This window comes from Ovis aries, chromosome 24 (genome assembly GCF_016772045.2).
Source record: "Ovis aries strain OAR_USU_Benz2616 breed Rambouillet chromosome 24, ARS-UI_Ramb_v3.0, whole genome shotgun sequence".
NCBI classification, from domain to species: domain Eukaryota; kingdom Metazoa; phylum Chordata; class Mammalia; order Artiodactyla; family Bovidae; genus Ovis; species Ovis aries.
In genome coordinates, this window is record NC_056077.1 from 2,212,339 (window position 1) to 2,229,922 (window position 17,584).

At 64.5% G+C, this 17,584-nt stretch overlaps 1 protein-coding gene across 3 annotated transcripts; it reads left to right on the forward strand.

Annotated features, from left to right (window-relative positions):
• Positions 1-292: 292 nt before the first annotated feature.
• Positions 293-17,523, forward strand: TRAF7 (TNF receptor associated factor 7). Of its 3 annotated transcripts, XM_042240333.1 has the most exons (22): positions 293-356; positions 5,078-5,431; positions 7,394-7,509; positions 7,770-7,827; positions 9,312-9,403; positions 11,847-11,963; positions 12,342-12,434; positions 12,576-12,609; positions 13,142-13,325; positions 13,431-13,565; positions 14,164-14,381; positions 14,458-14,531; positions 14,707-14,755; positions 14,830-14,957; positions 15,153-15,235; positions 15,840-15,879; positions 16,001-16,117; positions 16,194-16,316; positions 16,450-16,569; positions 16,657-16,788; positions 16,872-16,991; positions 17,158-17,523. In XM_042240333.1, the coding sequence occupies exons 3-22, from the start codon at positions 7,432-7,434 to the stop codon at positions 17,170-17,172; spliced, it is 2,010 nt and encodes a 669-aa protein (XP_042096267.1). In that variant the 5' UTR covers positions 293-356; positions 5,078-5,431; positions 7,394-7,431; the 3' UTR covers positions 17,173-17,523. The 3 variants fall into 3 exon arrangements, with proteins under 3 accessions (XP_042096267.1, XP_027817791.1, XP_027817794.1); XM_027961990.2 differs by lacking the exon at positions 5,078-5,431; XM_027961993.2 differs by lacking the exon at positions 5,078-5,431 and having other exon boundaries at positions 13,431-13,559.
• The last annotated feature ends 61 nt before the right edge of the window (positions 17,524-17,584 follow it).

A 17,584-nucleotide genomic window follows, 5' to 3' on the forward strand; every position in this document is an offset into this window, starting at 1 on the left:
TTTCGGGAGCGAGCTCCAGCACCCGACCCCTTAAGCCCCACCCTTTTGCAGAGGCCATTGAACCTAGCTGTGACTGACGGATAAACCCAGCCAATCAGAGCCCGACCTGCAAAATAGAGTGATTCCTAAGCCACCAATCCATCCCTGCGACGTAAAGCCGCCGGAAGTCGTAGTTCCTGAAGAGCCGAGGGGAAGGCGGCTGCCTGGGGCCCCGAGAGCTGGGGAACTACAATTCCCGGCGGGCAGCGCGCCGGCGCGCTTCCGGCTCGAGCGGCCCGTCCCTTCCCCGGCCGGCGGCCGAGGGGCCACGATGAGGCGAGAGGGTGGTGCTCCCGTTCTCGAGCGTCCACGGGCGGGTGAGTGTCCGCGCGGCGTGCCGGGTCCGGAGCTCGCGCCTTCGGTCCGCGCGGTGGAGCGAGGGGGCCGGCGTTTGGGGCCCCGGGAAGGGTTCGGGCCTGGGGGGCGGGGCTCAGGCGCGCCGGGGTTTCCCTCTTCCGTGCGTTTGTCTGTCTGTCAGCTGGGCCATCGCTTGCTCCTCTCCTCCATTCTTTTCTTTATTCGCTTCTTCTTCCTCCGTTTACGGCTCGCCGCCGGGTGCCCAGCACTGTAACAGGCGCGGGGAGACTGCGGAGAGCGAAATCCCAGTTCTCCTGTACTCTTCTCTAGGAGGATTTTTCAGCCTCGCCCCTCTTGGCACTTCGTGCCCATCGTCATTGCCCGCTGTGCCTTGTGGTGTGTTGATCACTGTCTCTGGGCTCCACCCACCAGATGCCAGTAGCCTCCCTCGCCCCCGGTGTGACAACCAAAAATGTCTCCAGCCATTTCCAAGCGTCCCCTCTTTTTCAGAACCGGTGATCGGGGGTCCCCCACAATACACAGACATAGCCATGGGGATCTGTGACAGGTGCTATGGAAAACAGAAAGAAGCAGGGCGTTGAGAAAGAGACAGGCTTGAGGAGGGGCACCTCCAGCATGCAGCCTGTCCTGGGAAGTTGCTGGAAAAGCGTGCTGGGCAGAGAAAAAGGACTGCAAAGGCCCAGGATAAAAAAGCTCAGAGGATGCCAGCAGGTTCTGGCGATGGGGTGAGAGGTGAAGTGGTAAGGCCAGGCCAGAGTGCAGGATGGAGGCTGCGTGGTGCTCACAAGGGAGGCTGTTGGGGAACTCGAGCACAGGAGAGTAGGCGTCAGGTAGGATTGTGTGTGGGGGGGGGGGGGGGGGGGGGGGGGGGCGGTTCCTCTTCTAATCCTCACTTGGGTTTGGCTGCCTGGGCCAGGTTGTCTTGAGCCAGGTCAGGACGGTCAGCTGGGGCTGAGTCTGGGGTCCTGCTCTTGCAGGGGGAGGGTTTCCACCCACTGTGCTATGTCCCTTGCTTTAGAGCTTTGTGCTGCTCATCAGTGTCCCCTTCTCCCATCCCTCAGACCTCTCCTCATCTACACGCAGGCCCCCTCTCCTGGGGGCTGCCCACCCCCAGCCTTTGGCAAGCATGTGGCATCTCTCTTCCACATTTCATTTCTTTGGGTCTCTCCCTTCCCACACCTCTTCTTCTCTTTGTCGTAAATCCCCTCCTCGTACTGCTCTGGGCATCCAAGCTTTTCTATGGAAACCCTAGTCCCTGTGTCTCAAGGTGTCTGCATGCTATTACAGCACTGCCTCCAGGAAGCCAGACCCTCCTCCCTCGGAGCAGGGAGAGCCGGGACATGGGCTACTGGCTGATAAGAGCCCAGCCAGGAAGGAGGAGCTTGAGCTGAGGTTCTCTGTGGAGTGACTCCACTATGGTTGTGTGTCATGACCTCCCTGGAAACAAATGGAAAAGATCACAGTCTTCAGTATTGCCTAAGGGCGGACAGGAACCCCCAGAAAAATGCCTCTGGCAGGTTGAGCAGCTCAGTGGTACTTCTGATCCTCTGCCTCCTCTCTGCCTGCTCCCCCCACCCCGGCTCCTGGTTTCTCCAGAGTCGGGTGTGAATCTTGGCCAGTTGTCTGGACAAAGGAATAGGCAGTTTGGGAAATGGAGGAGGATGTGACTGAAGGGCCTGAGCCACTTTGGAGGCTTCGGCTGCCCAGACACGATGATCCAGCCTCTTGCTGGCTTGGGGAGGGGCTGGTTTACCTGCAAGGTGGGGCCCCTTGGTTTGCTGGCCGCCACAGAGGAAGCAGAAGGAACAGGACTTTGGTCAGCCTCGGCCCTGACCTCTTGCTGGCTGGCTGTGCCTGTGGTGACCTTGCAGCTTCTGTTTTCAGTTCTCAAGAAGGAGCTGATGTCAGTGGAGCCTTCGTTGCTAACTCACATGCATCTCTCACAGTTCTTTCCAGGCTTGGGTGTAGCCAGTCCATTTAACGGGTGAAGAAAGCTGAGGACCAGGCAGGCACACAACTTGCCCAAAGTTGCACACTTGCCAAGTGGCAGAGGTGGGGTTTGAACTCAGGTCTCCCCGAGCCTGGCACTCGTGGGTGGGCACCCAGCCTTTCAGGCCTCTAGCTGGCTCACGCGGGGGGACTCATGAAGACGGACCCACCAATCCCTCTCAGCTGGTGTCCTCAGTGTCCCCGTGTGCTAGCCCTGAGTCAGGAGAGATGGTCGCTCCTCGGGAGTGTCGAGTCAGGTGGGGCTGGTGCTGGCGTCACTGTGCACACCTAGCCCTTAGCCGCCTGGGCAGGAGGAAGTGGACTGTCTGAAAGTCTTTTGGGGGATGGACATTTCCAGCAGCCCCCAGGAGCAAGGAGGAGCAGCCCAGCAGAAACCAGGACTGGAGGGGTGTGCCTGAGGGCTGAGCTGGTCACCTCCAGACCCAGATCTGGCCCAGGGCCTACATGCCCTTCCTGACTTCCACTGGGAAGCAAGAAGGAGGAAACCAGGAGACAGAAGCCACACAGGGAGCCATGAGACAACGGCCAGGGGAGCCTGAAGGTGCACACGGGGCCCAGGGGCCACCAGCCACTTGGCTCTTAGGTCGAGGCCCCGGGCCTGTCTCCACGAGTTTAGACACCCTGATTTAGGACAGCCACTGGGGCTTGGCTGGGCCCTGAGGTGGAGGGAGGGTGTGGGCAGGAAAAAGCGGCCCTGCAGCTGGACACTGAGAGAGGAAGATGAATCCCACCTCTTTCCAGCACATTCTTTCCCTGCGCTGTCCCCCAGGCTGGGCCAGGCCCTGACTTCATACATGGTCCTCTCATATGGGGAAGAAAGGATTGGGGGGGTGAGGCTGGCCCCCCAGGGCAGGTGGGGACGGGAAGGCATTTCCATTGCCAAGTAGAGGTTAAGGCTGGGCTGTGGTGCAGGAGGGATGGGCAGGCTGGAGAGGCTGCCCCTGGACAGGAAAGGCGAGGAGGCTGGATGGAGGAGGCAAGGGGGCAGAGCCCTGGGGAGGGCAGGCCACAGCAGGTGTCTTCAGCAGCTCTGAAACCTCCAGAGTCTGGGCTGTGGGTGCCAGGGGCAGGATGGAGAGGAGAGGGCAAAGGCCTGGGCTGAGTGCTGGGAGGGAAGGTAGCTGGGCAGGCCCCAGACCAGGGTGTGCTGGGGTCCAAGGGGACCCCTGACAGTCACAGCCTGCCTGTCTGGGATGGAAAAAGCATATTAAGGAGACACAGGGAACAATGATGGGAAGTGTGTGTAGCTTTGCTATGGCAACCGGGCCTGTCTCTATAGGACTTGGCAGCCTGGCCTGGGCTTGGGCCAGGGGGCCCCGGGGCAGGACTTACCTGGGGCTGTGTGATCTGCAGGTGAGGCCAAGGCTGCACACAGAGCTCCTCGGAGCCACCCACGCCCCTCCCTGGGGCAGTCAGCATCAAGTGTGTGGCTTGATGGTGTTTAGAGGCCAGTCCACCCCCTGCTGGCTCAGCACGTGCGGTGCTGTTCGGGGGACCCGAGCACACCCCCTGCTTGGGCTGTCAGAGCAGCTGTCTGGAGGCAGATCTCGGCCTCGTCTGGCCACCCCGCTGACCATGGCTGCCCCCACAGCCCTCTGGGTATTTCCCGAGGAGAAGGGGCATCATGTCCCACACCCCTGAAGGGGACACCCCATCAGATCCCTCTGGGCTCCCTCCCAAGGGGGCTGATCAGAGGAGTGGGCGGGGGGGCTTTCCTGAAGCCGGGTGGATGGAGAAGTTCAGGCACTGGGGCGTTTGCGGCGAACTTCTAGTTCCTCATTGGGCAGTAAGTGCACCCCAGGCCCCAGGAGACCCTTAGACATGGGTGTGGGTGGCCAGGGACCCCTGGGCGTTGACCTCAGCTCAGGCAAGGCAGGGGCGGGGCTGTTCTTGGTCTCCCGGCCCTCCAGCCTCACCCCAGGTGGACACCCCATTTCCATCAGGACTGGGGCCTTTCTTAGGGATAAGATCTCTGAATCCAGCCCCCAGACTGTGCTGAGGTGCCTTGGCCGGGAAGGAGGAAGGGTGAGGGGGAACGCTTCTGGCCCTCCCCCACACCGGGTGGGGTCTCCTTGGTCTGCCAGCCCACAGCTTTTCCCAGTTTATCAAGGGCCAGGTTCTGGCGTGGGTGAGGAGTCTGTCTCACTCTCTGTTAACAACGTCCTGCCTGTGTATGAGCCTCAGGCGGACTGTGGGGTGGGGAAGGGGCCTCCTCCCCCAGGGCCAGGGCACACCCCCCGGGCTGGCCTGTGCTCTTGCTTTCCTGGGGTTTTGGCCTCCAGGAAGAGGATACTAGGGAGGACTGTTATTACGAAATGCAGTCTCTGGGGGGCCAGTCTGAGGGCGGGCTGGGTGGCATCTCGCTCAATTCCAAGAAGCTCTGGAAGCAATCTCAGCGTTCCTGGTGGGCGGGGTGAGCAGGGTGGGCGGGGCAACAGTCCTCTCCCTCCCGCCCCCGCACACCTTCCAGGGTGAGTGAGTGGGTGGGGCGGAAGGGTTCCCCGCACCATCCAGGGCGCGTGGGTGGACGGAACAGACAGGGTCCTCCCACTCTCCAGGGCGCACGGGTGGACCAGGTGGCCAGAGTACCCCCACCATCCAGGGTGCACGGGTGGGCGGGACGACCAAGGTCCCCCATCATCCAGGGCCGGGGCGGTGCACTGAACCCCGTGAACCGGGAAGTGATTCCCTCCGTCCTTCCCTCTCTCAGCCCGGCTCACGGGGCCAGTCCTGTCCCGTCCGTCCCCTGCCGGGTCCTGTGTCTTCGTCCCGCCTGACCCTATTGGCTGTCTGGGGACTTTCCGGCTGATTTGCATGTTGCCTGCGAGTCCTGCGTGCCTTTCTGTTTACTTCACTTCGGAGCGGGACAGCCAGATCGCCGCCGCAACAGGCGCTCAGGCAACCGGCACCCCGGAGGGGGCGGGCAGGCTGGCTGCGGCCCGGGGGGAAGCGCCTGCCAGGGTCACGGCCGCCCGGACCGTGGGCGCTGCTCTCTGCAGCCAGCAGCTGGCCTCGTGGCCCCGGAGAGCTTGCAGCGGAGGGAGCAGATGATTGTAAAATCCAGGTCAGTGTCAGCCAGCGGCCTCCCAGCGCCAGCCGCGGGTTTCCCCAAAGGGGTGGAGCGCTTCGCGCGGATGGGTCGAGTGCTGGCGCTGGCTGGGCCTCACGCAGCCACGGCCCAGTGGCCTTACTCCTAGCAGGGCAGCCCCCAGGACTTCCTTCTTAACAGGGAGACCCACAGGGGCGCTGGAGGTGGGCTTCCAGAGCCCCTGTTAACCCTAAAGAACAAGCCACAGAGAGGGGGGGTTGGGTGGGGGGGGCAAGAACTTTGAGTCACAGCAGGGCCAGCAGCAGGCAGGAGGGGGAGGCTTTGGCCAAGCTCTGGGGAACCCTCTCAGGCACTCAGAGCCCTGCAGGTGGGCGAGGTGCCTCATGGCAGTGCCACTTGTGGGGGCTGAGAGCCCCTGTGTCAAGGCCTGAGTCTCAAAACTTGGGCCAGTGGCGAGAGGTGGTCTTGGGAGGGGTGCAGCTGGGGAGAAATAAGGAGAGCTTTAGAGCCAACCCCTCCCTGCTGTCCTGCCGGGTTGGGCCCCAGGACACACTGCTTGGCCGCTGTGGGGGGCGTGGTTGTCGCTGGATGGGCCAGGTCAGGAGGGCCTGGCATGGAAAGTGCCAGAACCAACTGGACTGTGCCTTGCTGTCTGCTGGACTCACATGGGGGGCATAGAGCATTTCCCACCTTCTCGTGGGGGGCTGGGTTGTCCTTCCCCCTGGAGCCTCAGGGTCCTGCAAGACCCCCAGACCACCGGGTGGGCCCCTGTCTGCCCCGCAGCGTGGGAAGAGCAGTTCCTGATGCTGGTGTGATGCCTGGGCCGAGCGACGGGTGATGAGCCCGTGGTGCGTGTCCAGGGGAGGCTGCTGGCGGTCTCCCAAGGTGTAGAGCTCATGCGGGCCTGGTGATAGGGCCTGGGCATGTGGCCTTCCTCCCTGTGCAGGGCTCTCAACACAGCTGGCCGCCGTGGGGGACGTGGTGTTCCTGGCTGCAGACTCAGCAGGTCCTGACGTCAGGCACACCGCTCTGGGGGGGGGGGGGTCTGCTGATATGGCCACCTCAGTTCAGTTCAGTTCAGTCAGTCGTGTCTGACTCTTTGCAACCCCATGGACTGCAGCAGGTCAGGCCTCCCTGTCCATCACCAACTCCCGGAGCTTACTCAAACTCACGTCCATAGAGTCGGTGATCCCATCCGACCATCATCCTCTGTCGCCCCTTTCTCCTCCTGCCTTCTATCTTTCCCAGCATTAGAGTCTTTTCCGGTGAGTCAGTTCTTCACATCAGATGGCCCCGTCAGGGTGGGCACTATCTTAGGAGTGGAGATGCCCTCCCGGAGGGCACATCCTCTGTGGGCGGCTGACGGGGTCTGCTTACACCCAGGCCTGGCTAGCTCTCCCTGGGCCCACCTTAGCTCCTCTCTTATCGGGTGGGAGTCCCCAGAAACCGGGGGTGATGCCCACAGCACTGTCTCCCTGCTACCTGCTTACCCCAGCCCTTGTACACGATCAAGAGCCCAAGCTCTGCGCTCCTCTCCTGTCTGAAGGGGCTTTCTATGTGTGGTGCGGCTGGTGAGGGGTGGGGCACCACCCAACAGGTCTCCTGGGGTGTGGCCACACCTGCCCTGGCGGGTAAACAGCCTGAGGCTGGCCCAGCCTTGGTCCCAGCAGCATCCTGGCCTTGGCCCCTGAGGAGCAGACAGAGCAGGAGTGAGGGGGCGGGTTGGGGGGCAGAGCTGGCAGGCTTTTCCCAAGGGCTAAGCCTTGAAGCAAGGTGGGACTGAGCACCAGCTCCTGCCGGCCGCCTCCTTTCCTTCGGCCTGTCCACACCTGGGGCGGGCAGGAGGGGAGAGGGCCTCAACTGCAGGAGCCCACCCTTGTTGGGATTGGTGGTCGAGCCAGGCCTGCCAGAGCAGCTCTGCCAACGAGCGGGGCCTGGGCCGCCGTCTGGAGCCCCGTATCTGTGTTCTGCCCACAGGGGACGCCACCCGAGGAGCCTGGATGCCGCTCTAGAGCATGAGCTCGGGCAAGGGCGCCCGCTACAACCGCTTCTCCGGGGGGCCGAGCAACCTTCCCACCCCAGACACCGCGGGGGTGAGGGCCAACCCTGGGGAGGGTCGCCTCTGGGCACGCCCCGAGCCCATCCCACACACCCAGGGCCCCGGGGGGCTTTCCAGAACACCCAGTCCGTCCCTGGAGGTCCCTCGGGTGGGCCATGCCATGTGTGTGATTGGTGTGTCTGTGAGTGTGTGTGCACACGGGGTCCTTAGTGGGACAGTGTGTCAGCCCATATCCACGTGTGTGTCCACATCCTCTGCGGGGTCGGGGCCAAGTCACATTCATTCTCTCTCCAGACCAGAATGGAAACCACCTTTGGGCCTGCCTTTTCAGCTGTCACCACCATCACAAAAGGTGAGCCCGGGAGCCCAGACCAGCCTGCGCCGGGGAAGCAGTCCACCATCCCGCTGCCTGCCCCCAGGTCCCCCTGCACCTCCTCGCAGAGCCCTGCCTGCCGCCTCTCTGGGTGGGCACCACTTCATACCCCATCCCTGATCAAGTGACCCCTGACTCATCCCAGCCCAGGCTCTTAGGGTCAGGCTCGGGGACAGTGGCAGGACAGACTGCTGGGCTCCTTCCTGGAGTCCGGTCCCTTGGGGAGCCCCCAGCGGGATGTGTCCAGGAGGTGGGGAGGAACCAGCACACGAAGGCGCAGCCTCCTCCCTGGAGACTGCACGTGGCCCCTCCGGGCAGGACTGCTCGTCCTTCTGCCTCTTCAGGGCTCTGCCCTCCTCGCGGTACACGCGTGTGCTAAGTCGCCTCAGCCGTGTCCGACTCCATGACCCCATGGACTGTAGCCCACCAGGCTCCTCTGTCCTTGGGATTCTCCAGGCAAAAGCACTGGAGTGGGTTGCCGTGCCCTCCTCTACGGGGTCTTCCCCACCCAGAGTTTGAACCCATGTCTGCTGTGGCTCCTGCGTGTAGGCAGGTTCATTACCACTGAGCTGGTGGGAAGCCCCACCTCAGGGTGCACCAGCTGCTGATTAAAGTAGTGTTTTAGCTGCTTCTCCAGGGTTTTCTCTGGATACACTTGGTGGCGGGGCCCCCAGCCCACTGCATACGTCTGCTCACCCAGGCTCCTTTCTCCTGCCGAGTGACCCCCTGCCCCGGGGGGCTCTGAAAGAGTCCTCTTTTTTTCCTCAGATGTTCCTTTCTGAGGGAAAAGCAAATTCGCATCCCCCACTACCCGCGTCTTTTGGGTCCCTGATTTCTCATCTGCCTTTAGAAGCTGCAGGGCACACTGCCCTGGCGGAGGAGAGCTCCCGGGCAGAGGCAGACGGGGCCTGTCCCACCCAGTACCCCCTCAGTGTCGGGACGGGGCAGAGCCAGCGACCAGGCCTGACCAGCTGCCCTGCCCAGGCTTGACCAGCTGCCCTGCCCAGGCGGTCTGATTACAGGCAGGGACCCACGGCCACTCACAGGGCAGCCCACTGAAGCCTGGATTGTGCACCCATGCCTTGGGGGCTGCTGTGATGTCTGGGCCCGGCTGGGCCGGAGACCAGTGGGGGCCACTGTGTGCCTCCGGCTGCTGCCTGCGGCAACTCAGAGGGGAATCCCTGTTCCCACGTGGACCCCTGACCAGTGCCTTCTCTGGGTAGCTGGGGTGACAGGTGGGAGGAGGTGGGCAGAGAGGGGCCTGGACCACCAGGCTGCTGCACCAGCTGAGGGGCTGCACACCTTTCTGCCTGGGTGCGGCAGGGCGGGGGCGGGGGCCTTCTAGGCTCAGTGCTGGGGCTGTCCGGGGCGGCCCCCGCCTGGCCCAGGAGCAGGGGCGTCCGCAGCCCTCCCTGGCGGTCCGGCCTCCCTGCACGGCCCACCGTGGTCCTTTCTCTTTGCAGCCGATGGGACCAGCACATACAAACAGCACCGCAGGACACCCTCTTCCTCCAGCTCCCTGGCCTACTCCCCGCGGGACGAGGAGGACAGCATGGTACGTCTGCGCCATGCTCCTCTCTGCCCTTGGGAGCGGGCCTCACTCTCGCCAGGCCCTCCCTCCCGGGGCCCGGGAGGAGCTGCAGGGAGCTCCTTGAGCTCAGGGGTGAGGGTGGAGAGAGTGGTGAGGCAGGGGTCCAGCGCAGTGACACCCCAAGACCTGGGCCCCTATGGCTAGGTTTCCAGAGGGGCGAGGGGCAGCCGGGCTGGGGGGTGCAGCGTCCGCAGGTCTGGGTGTTTGACTCCATCGTGTGGGCGTGGTGGGAGCCACGGAAGGTTCATTCAGGAGCGTGACCAGGTCTGATCCCCATCTTTGAAGCTTTCTCTTCTACTGGGTGGAGGCTGTGTGTGGGGGTTGCCGGGTGCAGGCAGGGGCCCTGAGCCTGGGGGTCCTGACCAGAGACAGGAGTCAGCAGGTGGGGAAGCGTGGACAGGCCCTGGGGGGGGTTACCGATTTAGGGGTTTGGGGCAGAGTTGGAGCTGGCTGGAGCCCAGGCAGTGGGGCCAGGGTCACAGTGGCCATTCCCTGCCAGTCTGCCCACTGGCCCCTCGCCAGGCTCCGGGGCTGCAGGGGGAAGCAGAGCTGGGCCCGGGTAGCGGGCGTGGGGCGCAGTCAGCCTCAGGCCCTCACCCTCGCCCACTTCTCTGGGCTGCCTCTGCTTTCCCTTGGACGTCCCTCTGGCCAGCTGGCCAGCCCTGCTAGCCCCCCAGCACCCAAGCTTACTCCTCAGTGGCCAGCCTTTGTTTTCTGTTTAATAGAGAGAAACAAAGTATTTCTAATTATTCAAAAAACACACTCATGTGCCCAGAACGGCACTAGGCCCTCCCCAAGCACTCACCCCCTCCCCTGGGCTCTGCCTGCCTCTGTGTCTGGGGTCTATGATGTGCCCAGGGCCTGTGATGTGTCCGGGACCTGTGACGTGTCTGAGGCCTGTGACGTGTCCGGGGCCTTTGACATGTCTGGGGCCTGTGACATGTCTGGGGCCTGTGACGTGTCCGGGGCCTGTGATGTGTCTGGCGCCTGTGACGTGTCCAGGGCCTGTGACATGCCCAGGGCCCGTGACGTGTTCATGGAGCAAGACTGGAAGCAGTAGGCCCGCTTGCCCAGCTGGGCCGTGAGGACAGTGGATCCCCTGTGGTGTCTGAAATCCTTGGGTTTCGGTGGCTTCAGGATGTGGGCACGTGCTGTGAGGGCCCGGAGCCACGGCCACCTGGATGCCAAGTCTTCGGCTGCCAGGCCCCAGGCCACGCCCGCTGCTGGCCCTGAGGAGCCAGGCCTTCCCAGGCCCTGCCCCCGGCCCAGGCCTGCAGCTGCCCCTGCACTCAGGCGGAGTGGGGTCCCCACAGCGGGCAGGCGGCCAGGGAGAGAGAGCCCAGCCAGCCTGCGCGCTTGGCCCCGCTCCCGCCTGGACCTGTTCTTGCCCTCTGGTTTCCATTGCTGCCCTGGGGATGGTTTGACTCACTTCCTCTGACTTTCCCCTCTCGCTCCTCACGTGGCGTTTCCATGCAAACGTGCCACTTGGGCTGCTGGGTGCTGCCCTGGTGAGGGAGGTGCCCGTCTGTGGGCTCGCTGGGCACATGGATCTCTGCCGCCCGCACGCCAGGAAGCCGGGCCCTGACACTACCCGGCCAGCCTCCCTGGGCCCACAGGGGTCTCGTGCCTCGGGCTGGTGGGGAGGGGACCCTTCCAACAGTCCGCGCACCCCCCGCGGCTCGGAAGGAGGCATCTGGGCCCAGAGGGGGCTGGCCCCAGAGGGGCCGGTGGGCTGAGCGTGGAGGCAGGCGGTTTATGGCACTTGAATGAGGCTTCAGGAGAGTGAGAGAGGAGCATGGGAGTGACTGGAGCAGTTGCTCTCGTACGATCTCTCCTGGAGAATTCTGGGCCCTGAGGGAAAGAAGGGACGGTGCCCCTTGTCCTGGCACACTCCTCTCTGTGTCTCTGGGGGCTCAGGCAGAGTCCAGCACCTGTGCCCCTCTCCCTGCTCTTAGAAGCTGGGCTGGGGTTTGGTGGGGGTGTCCACCCTCCCCTGGGAGCCTCCCTGGCCTGGGCTACTGTCCCCGGGCAGGACGGCCCCTGGGCCCCTGGGCCCCTGGGCCCCTGGAGCCCCACAGCCAGCCTTCCAGCCCCTCCCTCTGGCAGTCTGGGGGCTGTGGCCGCCCCCGCCCCAGGATTGGCTGGTGGAGGTGCCCCCTCTGTGGCCCACATTCCCTCACGGGAAGCAGGAAGCAGGCCGAGCGTGTCCTCGTAGAATTGAATAGCAGGAAGTCTCTCCATTTACACAAAGAAAGTTGGCAGATGTGAGCGGCAGTCCCGACTGCAGGGCCAGGACTGCGGGGCCAGCTTCACGCCCTCGGCACGCTGGGGACTGGGCGGGCGCCCGCTGGGCTGGGGGTCCGGGCCTGGCCGTCTCGCCGGCTGATGGTCGCCCCCCTGCCCGCAGCCCCCCATCAGCACGCCTCGCCGCTCCGACTCGGCCATCTCCGTGCGCTCCCTGCACTCCGAGTCTAGCATGTCCCTCCGCTCCACGTTCTCGCTGCCGGAGGAGGAGGAGGAGCCGGTAGGTGTGGCCGGTGGGGGCCCCTTCCCCTCAGGCCCCCTATCCACACAGGTCCACATCGGGGACCCGGGGGCCCAGGCTGGGTCCCCCAGGCACGTTCTTCTCACTCCCAGTTCCAGGGGCTGCCCAAGGACCAGCTTTTGGCAGGAAAGGGAGGGCTCACCTGGGGCTCCTTCTGGTCTGCGTCCTAGGGTGAGGGTGGGCACAGCTGGAGGGCCTCTCCACATGAGTCCCCTCGAGCCCTAGACCTCAGCAGGCTCTCCTCAGGACACACCGCGGCCGAGGTGCTCTCGCCCCAGGAGGGCAGCCCGGCTGGCGGGACCGGGAGCTGGGTGCCCGCAGCCCCAGGGCCCCTCACCCCGCCCTGCTTGGTCCCAGGAGCCGCTGGTGTTCGCCGAGCAGCCCTCGGTGAAGCTGTGCTGCCAGCTCTGCTGCGGTGTGTTCAAGGACCCCGTGATCACCACGTGTGGGGTGAGCTGCCCTCCCGGCCTGTGTGCTCCGGGAGCCCTGAACCTTGGGGCGCCCGGTCTGGCCGCCCAGCACGTGCCCTCTGCAGTGGGCGAGGGGTGGGGTCCCTGCGGCCGCGCCCCCACCTGCCCGTTGTCCCCACAGCACACCTTCTGCCGAAGATGCGCCTTGAAGTCAGGTAGGATCCTCTCAGCCCAGGCCTGGCCACCCAGGTCCCCAGTGGTGGGGAGGTCCCTCTGGGGAGGTCCGCCTGGGGCCCAGCTCTGATGGAGCCCCCTAATCCTCTGCCACCGGCAGTTCCCGGGCCAGCGCTCAGGCCAGGCTCGGGGCCTCCCAGCAGCAGGCGTGGGCGAGACCCCTGGGTGCAGCGCCCGCTGTCAGGGCTGCCGGCCTTGTGGACTCAGGCCTTAGCCGCTGGCCCTTCCCATGCTCTGTCCCAAGCCCCCCGGCACTCCTCCAGACTCCTGGGTCCACTAAGAGGCCTCTGTTGCCACCGCTCACCCAGTGGTCATCCCTGGTGGCCCAGCCGAGCGTCCCTTCCTGTCCTGGGAGCCCCAGAGGGGAAGGTAGACGAGGGGATGAGGCCCCCGGTGTAGGCTCAGCCCACCCGGCAGGGGAGCAGGCTCCAGGCCCGCCACCCACCAGGGCATGCTCTCCCCGGGGCGGGGCTGGCTGGGCGGGCTGTGGGGTCAGCGTGCCCTCCCCCCCAGAGAAGTGCCCCGTGGACAACGCCAAGCTGACGGTGGTGGTGAACAACATCGCGGTGGCCGAGCAGATCGGCGAGCTCTTCATCCACTGCAGGCACGGCTGTCGGGCGGCGGGGGGCGGGAAGCCCTCCGTCTTCGAGGTGGACCCCCGAGGGTGCCCCTTCACCATCAAGCTTAGCGCTCGAAAGTAAGGGCCCCTGTCTGCCCCCAGTCCCCGCCCCCCTGGGGCCCCCAAGAGCTGGGGCCTCTGGGGACTCAGCCCCCATGCCGTGCCACCCGGCCGCCCCTCCAGGGACCACGAGGGCAGCTGTGACTACAGGCCTGTGCGCTGCCCCAACAACCCCAGCTGTCCACCCCTCCTCAAGATGAACCTGGAGGCTCACCTCAAGGAGTGCGAGCACATCAAGTGTCCCCACTCCAAGTACGGGTGAGTGGGCGGGGGTGGGCGCAAGGGGCCGCCCTGGGCGGGGGCGGGCGGGCGGGGGGCGGCAGGCCTGGGCTGGCATTCACGGTCCCTCCTTCAGCAAACCTTGGCTGAGATCCGCCTGAGTACCGGGCACTGGGGAGACGGCCTTAGCGGGAGCCACACCGTCGACTCTGTAATTACAAACTGAGGTACAGGTGCCGAGGAGGAGACCCGAGCCCCATGGGGACACAGCGCCCAGGGAGCTGGGGACTGATGCATGAGAGGGCACAAGCCGGGCCTGAACTTGGGAGAGGGCTTCCGGCAGTTGGACCAGCAGCAGCGAGTTGAGGGCAGAGGGGAGAGGGGCCGGCAGAGGAGGCGGCAGCTGGCTCTTCGGGGCGGAAGCCAGTGAGGGGGAGCGGGCCCTGGAGGAGCTCTGGGCCGGAGTGCAGCGGCTGGATGGCTGGGGGAGGCAGGACAGGTGGTGGGCGAGTGGCTATGCGCAGGGCAGTGGCCCGGCATAGAAGTGGGATTTGTGGGAGACTCTTTGGGCTGGAGAGGCAGAGGGAAGGGCCCACCTGGCGGGCCGGTGGGCAGGACAGCTGTCCCGTCCTTCCAGGTGCACGTTCATCGGGAACCAGGACACGTACGAGGCGCACTTGGAGACGTGCCGCTTCGAGGGCCTGAAGGAGTTCCTGCAGCAGACAGACGACCGCTTCCATGAGATGCACGTGGCGCTGGCCCAGAAGGACCAGGAGATCGCCTTCCTGCGCTCCATGCTGGGCAAGCTCTCGGAGAAGATCGACCAGCTGGAGAAGAGCCTGGAGCTCAAGTTCGGTAAGAGCCCGGCCCAGGGGGCGCAGGGGTTCAGCCCTGCCTTTGGGTCCCTGACACCCCCTGCCCTGCCGCTCAGATGTCCTGGACGAAAACCAGAGCAAGCTCAGCGAGGACCTCATGGAGTTCCGGAGGGATGCGTCCATGTTGAACGTGAGCGGGCAGGGGCCACGGGCGGGGCCGGGTACTGGGAGCGGGTGGGGTGGGTCCCAGCAGGAGGCCTGTTCCCACTCAGGATTAGGTGTCTACGCTGGGGGCCCTTGCCTGGGTAGGAAAGGCCACTGGGGCCCCACCCACCCCACGCTCTGCTCTGCTCTTGGCCCCGCAGGACGAGCTGTCCCACATCAACGCGCGGCTGAACATGGGCATCCTCGGCTGTGAGTGTGGGCCCCCTGCCACCCACCCCGTGGTCCCCAGGCCCCCAGACCCCTCATACCTCCTGTCTCTGCAGCCTATGACCCACAGCAGATCTTCAAATGCAAGGGAACGTTTGTGGGCCACCAGGGCCCCGTCTGGTGTCTCTGCGTCTACTCCATGGGGGACTTGCTCTTCAGCGGCTCCTCTGACAAGACCATCAAGGTGGGTAGGGGCCTGCCCAGGGCCCGGGCAGCCTGGAGCAGCAGGGCTGGGCATGGCACGCCAAACTCTGCCAGCTCCAGGCCTGCCCGTGGACAGGGCTTTCTCTGCTCCCCCATGCTCACATCATTCGTGCCATAGTGTCCCCTGCCACTGGGCTGGTCCTGCTGGGATCTGGCCTGACCCTGGTTTCTGTAGGTGTGGGACACGTGTACCACCTACAAGTGCCAGAAGACTCTGGAGGGCCATGACGGCATCGTGCTGGCCCTTTGCATCCAGGGGTGAGTCCAGGGCGCATGTGTGTCCACTGAGCACAGGGCCCACGTGGACTGTGGCTGCATGTGTCGTAGCGTGACTTTGTCTGCCACTCCTGGGACCCTGAGCAGGGCCGAGTCATGGGTGGCGGTACGTGGGGCCTCTGTCTCTGACGCTGTGTATTCCCTGAGCAGAGCCCTGACCCCGGAGAGCCTCAGGTGGCCAAGGACAGGCAGGACCGGAGGGGAGGCAGGCCCAGCCACCCCCTAGCCCCGAGTGCCCCTTGTAGACCGTCCTTCCTGGCACGTGTCATGAGGCTGTGTGCTGTGGGCGTGAGTGTGTGTGTGCGTGTGAGATGCTGGCGCACAGGAAGCAACAGCTTGACTGCCAGCAATGCTAACGAGGGTAATTACCTCCCGGCTCAGCTGTCAGACGCTTGCCAGGCAGGCGTGTCCAAGGTCCTCTCGCTGAGGTGGGAAGACCGACGCTGGGCTCAAGGAAGCGGTAGTGGTCCTAGCAACAGCCCAGGCCTCTGGTTTCCGGTGGCTAGTGCTCTCTTGGCCCGGCCAGGGCGGTATCAGCAGGGGTGCTGTCTTCTTGCGCCCTGACACCCTGGCTTTGCTTCCCCAGATGCAAGCTGTACAGTGGCTCGGCCGACTGCACCATCATTGTGAGTGGGGCCGGCGGGCTGGCGGGGTCGGGCCCCACGCGTGCCTGAGAGCCCCAGGCAATCTGTGCCACTGGGGCCTGGGCTCAGCAGGGCCTCAGGCTTCGCGCCTGTCTCCCACCAGGTATGGGACATCCAGAACCTACAGAAAGTGAACACGATCCGGGCCCACGACAACCCGGTGTGCACACTGGTGTCATCACACAACATGCTCTTCAGTGGCTCCCTGAAGGCCATCAAGGTCAGGCCGGGAGGTGTGTGTGCATGCCGGTGCCAGTGCGTGCCCCTCCGGCCTGCGCTCACGGCCACTCCCACAGGTCTGGGACATCGTGGGCACCGAGTTGAAGCTGAAGAAGGAGCTCACCGGTCTCAACCACTGGGTGCGAGCCCTGGTGGCCGCCCAAAGCTACCTGTACAGCGGCTCCTACCAGACAATCAAGGTGGGCCCCCCGACCCCAAACCAGCTCTGTCTGCCCTGCCCCCACTGGGCCGGCACAGGGAGACCCTCACGTGCACTCTGGGTCGTGAGTGGGCGGCCTGGCCGGGGACCAAGTGGCCCGCACTTGCTTGTAGATCTGGGACATCCGGACCCTTGACTGCATCCACGTCCTGCAGACGTCTGGCGGCAGTGTCTACTCTATTGCCGTGACCAATCACCACATCGTCTGTGGCACCTACGAGAACCTCATCCATGTAAGAGCAAACGCAGGGGTCGGCGTCTGACTCTGGGCCCCTGTCTGCCCCCATCTGTGCCTCTGACCTGCCGGTGCCGCCCCCCAGGTATGGGACATCGAGTCTAAGGAGCAGGTGCGGACCCTGACGGGCCATGTTGGTACCGTGTACGCCCTGGCAGTCATCTCGACGCCAGACCAGACCAAAGTCTTCAGCGCATCCTATGACCGGTCTCTCAGGGTACGAGATGGCCGAGTGCCTGGAGGGGGCAGCTCAGGACGGGTGCCAGGCCTGGGCGGTCCTCATGTCCCGTGTGTCCCCAGGTCTGGAGTATGGACAACATGATCTGCACGCAGACTCTGCTGCGTCACCAGGGCAGTGTGACCGCGCTGGCCGTGTCCCGGGGCCGGCTCTTTTCCGGAGCCGTGGACAGCACTGTGAAGGTCAGCACCATGGCTCAGGCCATCCGCAGGGGCTGCGTGGGGAAGTGGGAGCGAGGGAGGCGGGTGGGAACTGGCAGCCCGGGCAGCTGGGGGCAGGTCTGGATGGCAGCTGGCTTGGGGGCTGCATGGCCAAAGTGGCACTTGAAATGGAGTCTTCCCCCTGCAGGTGTGGACTTGCTAACAGAATCCACGCCGGCTCTCGGCTTCCTCTGGGCCTGACCTAGGACTGTCTTAAGTCCAGTGGGCCGCGTGACTGGTCTTGGGGTCTCTGCCTGCCCTGTGGGGACTCAGCCAGGCAGGCAGTACCCGCCCTGCCCTGTGCCCAGTGAGCCTCCCTCTGCTTGGCCCTGGCACCGTCACTGCCAGGACAGTGCCCAGCCTGTCTGGGTGCCAGGTACGACGCTCGCCAGCCCCACCTCCATCCTCACTCCAGATGGACTGTGGGCCTTTTTACTCACCTTTTCTACACTGTTTTTAGACTGTACATAGATTTGATTACTTCTTGGTTGAAATAAAAGTTGCACAGACTGTGGTTCTGAGTGGGGATGGTCCTAGGGGATGGGGGACACCTGAGCATGCTGCGGGGGCACAGG

Bases quoted from the DNA above. Each gene is read 5' to 3' on its own strand.
- TRAF7 (XM_042240333.1), top strand. From the start codon at position 7,432: ATGAGCTCGGGCAAGGGCGCCCGCTACAACCGCTTCTCCGGGGGGCCG. The intron at 9,404-11,846 runs GTACGTCTGCGC...CCCTGCCCGCAG, and splicing joins GGGACGAGGAGGACAGCATG to CCCCCCATCAGCACGCCTCG. The intron at 14,532-14,706 runs GTGAGCGGGCAG...TTGGCCCCGCAG, and splicing joins GGGATGCGTCCATGTTGAAC to GACGAGCTGTCCCACATCAA.